Raw genomic sequence first — 10,957 nt, 5'->3', positions numbered from 1 at the left:
TATTAGCCCGCCAGCAGTGCTTTCCCTAAAGTATTCTATCCTAAAGATGAAACAAAAGTAAATAAGGTGATCAAAAACATGGTTATGAAAAAGACCGGTGAAGATAGACGCTCTTGGTAAGTTTCCTTGCAAGGGCATCAACATGTAGTTTGGGATCCGAGGTCACACCCAGAAATGTCACTGCCGGGACATTTGGTGTGTCCAGTAGTTCTTTAAGGGAGAATACTACCCCTTTCCCGTACCAACCTGGCAGCTCAAACCCTCATCCAACGCATCAGCAGAAAGAGAAACAGTGGTGTCATCGGCAAAAAGGGTGTATTTAACCGTTTGGTCATTATAAGGAAGGTCATTGATATATATTAAAAACAAAGATCGATGTTCCTTCCTCTTGAAGGTATCAGGAGTCGGCCGCTTCTGCTCTGAACCAAAATTGCAGTGTCTGCGTAGAGGGCTAAGTTGGTTCTCTGAGTTCTAAGTGGATCTGAAAAACAAATGATCTTGATCTGAAGATCTGAATCCTGTCGAAGGCCTTGGAGACATTTAGCACGACCGCTCTCTGTCTCTTCTTTCCTGTTCAGTCTTCATGCTATGTACTTTTGGTCATCCTCAGGACTTGCAGTTTTGTCAATAGTGTCCTTTATCTGAAATTACTCGCATTATCATCGTCATATTTTAAGCAAACTTAACGGTAGTTCAGTCTGTGAAAGGTGAAAAAAATATACTGCTTTAGAAGCATACAGAAGATTTTAGACTGTTTTCGCCATTTCTCTTCTCAAAATTTGTTTTAACTACTTGAGGAGCATTTGGAAGGACAGTTTAAAGAGCATATTGAAGGTTCTGGAATGATTTAGAGGCATTTCTCAAAACTCTTAGATGGTTCTACAATTTTTTGGAAAATTTAAACAAGTTTGAAATTTTTTGGAAGCTTCTAGGCTATAGCTGAAGAGCATTTGGAATCTTTTAGACCGTTTTGAAAAGTTTTCGACGGCTTTAGAAGCATTTTGGAGTTTCTGTAGTGTTTTGAAATCTTTTTAGATTACTTTAGGAGCATTGAAGGTTCTGGACTGCTTTTAAGGCTTTTGAAACCTTGTAGAAGGTTCTAGAAACTTTTGGAACCTTTTAAACTGCTTTAAAAGCATACGGAAACTTTTAGACTGTCTTGAAATAATTTGAGAGCTTCTAGACTAGATGAAGAGCATTTGGAAGCTTTTAGACTGCTCTAAAAGCTTTTGGAAGGCTTTCGACTGCTTTAGAAGCATTTTGGAGTTATTTCTGTAGTATTTTGAATTTTTTTTAGACTACTTTAGGACCATTTGGAAGGTTTCTAGAGAGTTTAAAAAGCATTGAAGGTTTTTGGACTGCTTGTAAAGCATTTGAAAACTTATGGACCGTTCTAGAAACTTATGGAAGCTTCTAAACTACTTTAGAATCATACGGAAGCTTTTAGACTACCTTGAAGCTTTTATAGAGCGTTTTACAATGTTTTTAAAAAACTAGATTTTTGACATTTTTAAAGGAGGTAACCCTAAACATTTTTTTGGAAAATTTCTGAATTTTTAAAATTTTCTCTGCCTTAGTTAGTTATGGCAGAAATGTGACGTAAAGTGTCATTTGTCAAAATATAATCTCTCTTGAAAACTGTAAAAATGTCCTAATTTCAAAGTCAGTGACAAAATGGCGACAGTTACAGCAAAACAGACACCAGATTTGTGTTCTGTTGAGCATTTGAAAAGTGTTAACAGTTTAAAGAGAACTGAAGGTTCTAGACTCCTTTTAAGGCATTTGAAACCTTGTAAACGGTTCTAGAAACTTTTGGAAGATACTAAACTGCTCTAGAAGCATACGGAAGCTTCTAGACTGTTTTCAAATCGTTTGAGAGCTTCAATAGGTAAGTTGAAAACCATTTGAAAGCTTTTGGAAGCTTCAAGACTGTTTTGTAAGCTTTTGAAAAACATTTTGGAGCTTATATAGTGTTTTGGAATGTTTTTACATATTTTTAGACTAATTTGAAGCATTTGGAAATTATTTGGTCAGTTTAAATTTGTAAATTACTACTTATCCATTTTCCAACAGATAATTGGTATGTTTTTGTCTCTCAGAAGCCTTATTCAATATCTCAATATAGCTTGAAAAGCTTCAATTGTAAATTAATCAATACAAAAAATAGCAGCAAATAAGCATAGAAAACTAAATTAAGCACAAAAAGAAGAAAAAAGCAAAAAATCCTGCCAAATGACGTGTTTTTGCGTAAATCGTTCACATTAGATGTGAAAAGTTGGCTGCTTTTATTATTTACGAAAAGCAAAATTCCTAGAAATCCGGACTCTATAACTATTTACATTCTTAATCGGTTTTTTAGGATAAATCCGGAACGTGTAACCGAAATTAAAGTGGGAAACGGAACACATTCCCAAACTGTACCCCCAATACTGTCAAATGTCATTTAATTTTTTTTTGGGAGTGCGTTCTAGTAGTAACTTATTTTTTTGTAATTTTGTACAATTGATTAGCACATAAAACTAAAAACTTGTATATTTATATTGTTAATAATTGGTGTCAACTGTTTTTAATCTACTCTACTAGTGAAATGTCGCGAAAAGGCTAGTTTCGCATTTACGTCATATTGACATTTGACATGACACAGTTTGTTATTTCAAATTTTCTCACAAGTTAGAACAGGATAGAGCATTGTCAGAGTGGTAGATTAGAATTACCGAATTCGTTTTATTTGCAGTGCTTGGAGAAAAGGCGAATTTTGTACCTACAAACTAGAAAATAGAAAAGAAATTAAAGCCAGTTTTAAATTGAAAAAATTGTGTAGTTTTTGTTCTAATTTTAAGCAGTGCAACTATATATTTAAATGGAATCCCCGTATTTGTTTTAACGTTTGTGGTTATTACTTTTAAAGTTATAATACAATTCACAAAGCAGTAGCTGGATGCCAGTTTGCTACTCTTCCTGGTATTATAAGTGGAACTGCGCCCTGTTAGCTTACTTATTATCCAGGTAAAAGCCTAGTTTATTAGGCAAACATCATGTCTTCTTGCCTATATGATTTGGATACATCTGGGGGTCTTATGGAGGTAAGTTTACTATTTCAACTTGGAAAAGATGCTCAAGCTGTTCATAATGAGGTAGTGATAATATCAATCACTCAAATATTTACCTGATTAGTGATTATCATGGGTAGTTTTAGTTCTATTACTAAATTGTCTTATTTTAGGAAATCCAAATGCTAATAGCCCCTCCAGGTGGACAGAAAAAGGAGAAAGAAAAAAAGCAAGAACATCCATATTTTAAGAGGCCTGGTAAGGGGCACAATCATGACTTTTGCGATTCTTGCAGTGAAGGGGGCGATCTCATTTGTTGCGACAAATGTCCTAGCAGTTTTCATTTAGGATGCCAGTAAGTATTCACTTCTATTAAAATAGAAGCTTTTCTAGTTATAAAAGCAGTGTTTGTTGTCACTAATTCAGAGTTGTATGCTTTTTGATAAAAAACATAACCTGAGTGACATTCAATGTTGGTTTTTGTAATTGCTATTAAGGTACATTTACATGTATCAAAGTATTGTTTTGCAAGTGTCTACATTTCAAAGTTGGCACAAAAAAGAGGCATAATTTTACAGGAGAGGTAAGTTAACAAACACAAATTATTGGAAGCTTAAGTTTTCAAAAAATCAGAAAGTCATATTGCTTTAACCTGTAAAACTTAAAATATGGTACTCTGTCAAAGAAAGTAATGGTTTTATTTTGGTCTTAAGTCTTTGTATTAGGTGCTTAGGTCTACCATAGAGATTCCCAAACTATTTTTTTCTCATAGACCACTTTATAAATTTTGCTGGTTTTGGTGGATGATCTTTTAGTTTTTTTTAAAATTAGGACTGCTGCTTTAAAAATTTTAAAATGCTTAGTACTTCTGCAGTAATCTGGAAAAAAACAAAATTGATTTTTATTTTTTTACTAATTTATTTCATCAGATAACTGAAAACAAACGACACTTCACCATTGCCACTTTTCCTCCTCTACAACATGATAATATCAAATTTTATTACCATCATCAATTTTGATTTTTTTTATGTGCGCCACAATGGGTTTTTACATTTTTTAAATTGGCTAGTTTTTTTGATTACTCGGATGTGTCATATGATATGGTTCAAATTGGCAGTTTATTGAAAATAAGGAAAATTATGTTTTAATTAAGGGTCTCCTGAAAATATAACAAATAATTCCCTTGTTAGTCACTTGACACTTTTTCATGTGACATCATTGATTTTCAAACTGATGAGCATGTGACACTGTTAAATGATGTCATAGATTCCCCTCTGACTTTTTAATCAATTGTTGATTGGTGTTATTTTATCCCACTCTTTTGGGTCTTTCCTGATTAATTTGATAAGGTATCTACAAGGAGTAGACCACAGATAATTTTTTGTACACAAAAATGCCTTTTTGCATACAAAATACCTTGAAATGCCTTTAAAATATCTCACAATTGTTGCTCAAAATGCCTCATATTGCCTTAAACCTGTCTAAAATGCCTCAAATTTATTTATATTCAATAAAAATGACTACCTCAGATTATGTGATTGCTTTTCCAAATTTTGAAGACCCAAAAGATTAAAATCGATTTTTTAAATCACATGACAGTTTTTAGGTTAAGTTAAAAATGACAATGTGAAGGTTATTTCAAATTTTTGACACTTAATTTGACCTTATGCTGAAAGCTTAAAATTGAACATTTCTAAGGTCAGGTGTTGTTCCAAATTCTGACCAACAAAAAATATTTTTGTATGGTTGCCTCAAATTACGGGTTATATTTTGACGTTTGCACGAATCTTCTAACTGTCATAGTAACCAAGTTAGCACGTGTCAAATAAAGACACTTATCATTTAAAAGAAACAGTTGAAAAATTGGTAATTTAAATTTAGACACTACTAAAGTTGTCAGAACTAGGTCACGTGAGTTGATAATTCAATTTTTGAGCTTGCAACACTGTAAAAGCCAGTTGACATTGTCAAAAACAGCCACGTAAACATCAAAACGCAGTTTAACTTTGGAAAATGATAAATTAAATTTAGACAGTTGTAAAAACTTAACCTGCAAAATACACGTTACGTGACGTTGATAATGCAATTCTGCATGTTCTTGCAACACTGTAAAGGCCAGTTGACATCTGTCAAAATTGGTCACGTGACCTTAAAAATGTAGTTTAAATGTTGAAAAATTGGTAAATTATTATAGTAATTTATAATGAATATTGTTTTAACTCAATATCATGTAACAAAGATTTTACCACAATAATTACATGTGCCTATGCTGTTCTGTTTAATTTTTAATCAATTTTGTTATATTAATACACTACATTTTGAAATATACAGAAAATGCCTTAAAATAGTCTCAAATGCCTTATAAATATCTGAAAATGCCTTGTAATACCTCACAATTCTTCATAATAATGGGAAAGTGCCTCGAATTAGAGCTCGAATCAGATGAGAAAAGGCCACCGCATCATCAATGACGCAGTTTTTAAAACTATTTCTTTCTCCTTCTACAGTTGCCGTCGCATTAGATATAATCAGAGGCGTCCTATTAAAATATTCCCGAAAATATATTGTTAAGCGGTCAAAAAGCCACTTGGCAACGTAGTACGGTTTTTACTTGGACACAATTAAAACAGATGCGGCAGCGGCCAGGGACATTTGGACCTTTTTATATGTTTTTACTAGCCGGCACTCTAAACGGTGTTGCCAAGTTTAAAAAAATGTAGTGGCGGACAGGGAGACTTAGGGGGTTAGGTTAGGTTCCGTTTTAGTCTGGTGTTTTGGTTGTATTGTTGATGGTCGCAGTTGAAGTTCACATAGTGTTATGAATAAAAAACGTTATTTTGTCAAAATGTCTTTCAAAAAGGTTGGAAAGAAAGGTGTTATCATATACAGCCAAGGCCGTGAAATCGTCAGTAACGTCTTACAATTTATGAAGAAAGAAGCAGAAGGAGTTTCCATTCCTTTGAAAAACTTGTTGTCTTTTATTTTCTTTATTAAAAACGACGAAAATGTTTCATTTTACTGATAAAATAATAGCACGCCACTGACTGGCTGCAACAACTTGGAAAGTAACGAGAGCAGCAATATTTAAAGCGAGACGTACAGAGATCGTGACATCATCGTTTGATGACGCCTGTGGCCTTTTCTTAGCTGATTCGAGCTCTACCTCGAGTGTGTAAACCAAATTACCTCAGCAATCTACCCTGGGGTATCTAAAAATAAAAGAAATTTTATTGTGTTATTTTTGTTTTTTTTTTTATAACAAGGCATTATCATTAATGAAATAAAAAGTCTCAGTTTTTGACAACCATTTTTCGTTTTTATATTTTTGTTTTGGAAATGCCTTATTAGATAGAATTTTACTTATTTAAATGTATTTTGTTACAGTTTAGTTAAAATATCACAAATTGTCTTCACAAAGAGTACATAATATCAGTCAATAATTTATTCGATTACAGTGCGTTTTGTGTCGTTATTTGACAGTTTGATCATTGTTTTGCAAATGGCAGTAATATCACGTGGGTAGTGTCATTTCACCGATCGATGGATTTTTGAGATGTCATTTTCAAGCAGCGTTGCCAAAGCCACCCAAAAAAAACAGATAATATTGCCTTTTCGTATAATATGATGAAGCACACTCCGACTTCGACCAATAACCAATGTTGCCAGGTCTATCTACCGTTTTTGTAGTTCTTCTACCGTTCTCCTGTTTTTTGTATATAATCTACCTCAAAAGTTGCAAAAATCAGGGTTTAGAAACCTTTTCTTGCAGTATTTGATATAAAACGTGTTTCTGAAAATTATGATAGTTATTTTGAAAATTATCACGTGACCCTCTAGTCAAATAGTGTTCTACAATCACGTGACAACTGTCACTAACTTCAAAACTGTCAACCCCGGCTCTAAACTTGCAAAAATCAGGGTTTAGAAACGTTTTCTTGCAGTATTTGATATAAAACGTGTTTCTGAGATTTTTGACAGTTATTTTGCCAATTGTCACGTGGCCGTTTAGCTAAATAGTGTTCTACAATCACGTGACAAATGTCACTAACGTCAAAACTGTCAAACTATGCTTTAAAGTTGCGATCCAAAACCTCCACCTCTTCAAAACGAATATCATGTCCTCTAGAAAGTGCATGTTCTGCCACCGCTGATTTTTCGGTCTGTCCTAGGCTGCAACTTCTCTTGTGCTCTGCTATTCTTATGTTGACACTCCGTTTAGTCGTTCCAATGTATGCGGATCCACAGCTGCAAGTGATCCTGTAAACTCCAGAAGCCGATAAAAGCCTTTCTCGTTTGTCCTTGGCCGATCTGAGACTCTGTTGTATCGTGCGGGTTGGTTTAAAGACCGTCTTGACCTTGTGCCTCTCTAAAATCCTTACAATCCTATCCGTGACCTTGTGTATGTATGGTAAGCAAGTCCAACCAACTTTCTCTTCAGCATCCCTCGTTTGTTGTCTACGTAGTTCGATGTTTCTTATCCGTTCCATCCGAAAACCATTTCCAGATGTTTAAGCTCCTTTTCTAATTCTGATGGTTCGAAAATCCTTTTTGCCCGCTCCGATAGGGTTTTGATCACTCCTCTTTTTTGGCTAGGGTGATGATTAGATCCACGATTGAGATAACGACTTCATAGTCTTACACCGTTTCTTAGATATTTCATAAAAATGGTGGATTTCTCAGCAAAACAGTAGCCTAAACATGAATTAAATTCTCAAGTCCTGAAAGGTTTGCTGATGTGATCTTTTGTCCTCAGTTAGACAATATCACATGGTTGAAAAGCCCAGAGACAGAAAATTAAAAAACCTACAGGGTGGTCAATCAACCTTCAACCTTTTAGTCGGACAGATATAAAAACTGTTAAAAGGTCTTTTTTTTTTAAATGGATTCATGGGTGTTTTATGGTTTGTAATAAACGAACATTAAATTTAGAACAAATCCATGTATACTTTTTCTATACCTAACTTCAACCGTTTCTGACTTATTAACAGTTTTTCCTTAAAATGCATATAAAATCGTAATTCATACTAACCTGAATTGCTGTGCTAAGATGGAACCAGTGTTGAATTTGACAATTATCTGTCAGAATATGTTTTAGTTATAGAAACGACAACTAGTCATTAAGGAATTCAAAAAATTAGATTAGAAACAGGGTGTTCCATTTGAAAATCAAAAGTTGGTGTTCTTTCCAACTGATCTGGCATACACTACAATTCTCAGCAAAAAATATGCTTCTAATATACCATCACTGTGAATCACCTTGTATATGTTTACTTTAAAATAGGAAAACAACAAAAAAGAAGAACAAATGACAGCTAAACACCAAAAAACAAAAACGCGCCATTTTAAACCATAAAAATATCAATCAATCAATCAATAAAAAAAGTAGCTTTATTGTCGGAAACTTAAAAAAACACATACAAAAACAGAAAAAAAAGGACATACATAATTATTACACTACACATACATTATGAATCACACATAATTACAATTATTAAAATAAAAACAAAACAAAAAGGCAGTTACCCTGTATAAGAGAAGAGAAAGAGGATCAAAAACACAAACAGTGCTGCTTGGTCAATTTATGGCAGAACAAGGCGCCTTAAGAACTGGAGTAGAAATCGTCCAGAGAATAGTACGCCCCGTCAAGCAAAAACCTCTCAGCCTCACGCCTAAATCCATGCGCAGATGGCTGGCCGCTCACGTGGAGAGGAAGGTTATTGAAAAGTCTCTTGCCACCGTAAATAAGCGACGACTTAATCTTCTCCGTGTGAGGAATGGGAAGCCTCAAAACGAATCTCCTGCGAGTCACCAAGCCGGAGCCCTCGGACAGCTGACCCCCAAACTTGCTACGGACAAGACAGATCGTCTCTAAGATGAAAATGCAGCACAAGGTGAGGATACCATATTCAATGAAGAGGGGTGTACATGAGGCCCTGTATCCAACACGACACAAGCACCTCAATGCTCGCTTCTGCAGGAGAAACACAAAATTGAAGCGGCTTCGAGAACAAACTCCCCAGAAAGCTATGCCGTAGCGGAGATGACAGTCAATCAGTGCATAGTATGCACTCCTAGCTACATGGTAATCCAGATTGCCAGAGATTATCCTCAATGCATGGCAACCCGACGCCAGTCTAGAGCACAGACCTTCCACATGCTCAGCGAATCGAAGCAAGTCGTCAATAATAAGACCAAGAAACTTATTCATTCCAGGGGCGCACAATGGCTCACCCTCAACAAAAATCTCCTGCAATGAGCATCCAAAATGTAGAATCTTGGTCTTACTGATATTTAATGACAGTAAGTTGGAATTGCACCAATGTTTGATTATGGAGAGGTCCCCATCAATAGTGGCAGTCAATGAATCGGCGCTCTTGCCGCTCCAAAGAATAGTCGCGTCATCAGCGAAAACAGTGAATTGTCCGTTAATAGGGAGCGAAACAATATCATTGATGTATATCAAGAACAGCAAAGGTCCAAGAACAGAGCCCTGAGGGACACCCGAAGTTAACATAAACTATCCAGAACCATGGCCCCCGATGAAGACCTCCTGGCTCCGGCCGGACAAGAATAAGCGAAACCACAACAAAGAAGCGGATCGGAAGCCATAAGCTTCAAGCTTCCAAAGCAAGATCTGGTGGTCTACGCAGTCGAACGCCTTCGACAAGTCGCAAAACAATAACATTAAAAAAAGCCGTCAAATAGTCAATGAAATTCATTAGTCATAAATAGTTGTACCCTTTATTCAAAATTAAATTACCTTAATGTCTTCCATTTAGTTCAATCAATAATTGGCAAATTTAGAATTGCTTTGATGTCACTGCTCATCATGCTTGGTCAATATTGGAATTAATAAACCCCAATTACGTTTGTGTGAGCATTTACTCTAATATGTCATGATGATTTTGCTCTTAATTTTTAGCTCTCAATTTAATATTGTTTCAAGGCTTTTACGTAAAGTTTTATCAAACAATTGCATTTTTTACACTGTTGGCTTTAAGCAATATACCCTTTAACATCTAATAGACTAACATAGGACATTTTTTCTATCTTGCAGTAATCCACCTTTAAATTTCGAAGATATTCCGCAAGGCGAATGGTTGTGTCACAGCTGCAAATACCAGAAAAACAAACCACAACTAGAATCAAGAAGAAGGTCTGGTAGCACTTCTTCTAACAGTTCAACAGGTTTAAGCATCTTACTCCTTTATTTTAAAAGTATGCTTTGAGAAAACGACAATATCTTTCAGGTTCTAAAACAGCCAGCAAATTAAAACTTAGCGCTTTAGAGTGCTTAATTGAAGCCGCCAACGCCATGAACCCCAAACAGTTTGAGCTGCCCAAGGAAATGGACTTGCCAAGAATGGTGTTCCCTGGCGATGATAAAGGTTACTAGACTGTTCTAAATAAGTTGTGGATTTAATGGATTTGGGTTTTAGTGGAAAATTCGAAACTAGCCCGGAAAACAAAGACGCGCGGCGCAGAAAAGCTTTCAAACGGTTTAGTACCGCTGCCTTCGAAGAAATGTGCCGAATGCGGCAAGTCGTGCAGAGTGGCACCCCTACTGGAGTGTGACTACTGTCCTACGTATTACCATCTAGACTGTTTGAATCCTCCTTTGAGTGCCCCTCCCACGGGCGTTTGGATGTGTCCGTTACATGTTGAACATGTTTTGGTATGTTGCACACTTTTTAATTTCGTTAAATTGATTAATTACATTTGAAAAACGGTTCTGCAAAGTTTTTTTCCAATTTATCAGCAATTGTAGTTTAAAGGCAAACCAAGCACGAACCACCACCAAACCAAAACTACGAGTTTCGGTAAAAGTGTCGTGTGACGTCACGAGGCACGTTTCATTGTCTGTTTTAGTGTGAATTCTTTCTTTGCTTGTTTCTCAATTATTATTG

The 10,957-nt window shown here is 35.5% G+C and overlaps 1 protein-coding gene across 1 annotated transcript in view; it reads left to right on the top strand.

The window, feature by feature from the left end:
* The first annotated feature begins 2,719 nt into the window (after positions 1-2,719).
* Positions 2,720-10,957, top strand: part of LOC145725841 (PHD finger protein 12) — a 35,346-nt gene continuing 27,108 nt past the window's right edge. The window contains exons 1-5 of the mRNA XM_081974733.1: positions 2,720-3,083; positions 3,224-3,405; positions 10,108-10,238; positions 10,301-10,438; positions 10,490-10,725. Coding sequence (XP_081830859.1) covers positions 3,036-3,083; positions 3,224-3,405; positions 10,108-10,238; positions 10,301-10,438; positions 10,490-10,725 — 735 coding nt within the window. The 5' untranslated portion in view covers positions 2,720-3,035. The remainder of the gene's footprint in view (positions 3,084-3,223; positions 3,406-10,107; positions 10,239-10,300; positions 10,439-10,489; positions 10,726-10,957) is intronic.

This window comes from Ips typographus, linkage group LG3, assembly GCF_016097725.1.
Source record: "Ips typographus isolate SLU linkage group LG3, UJ_Ityp_2.0, whole genome shotgun sequence".
Lineage (NCBI taxonomy): Eukaryota > Metazoa > Arthropoda > Insecta > Coleoptera > Curculionidae > Ips > Ips typographus.
Note: the sequence above shows the minus strand (reverse complement) of the source record. Positions and strands in the feature narration are given on the sequence as shown.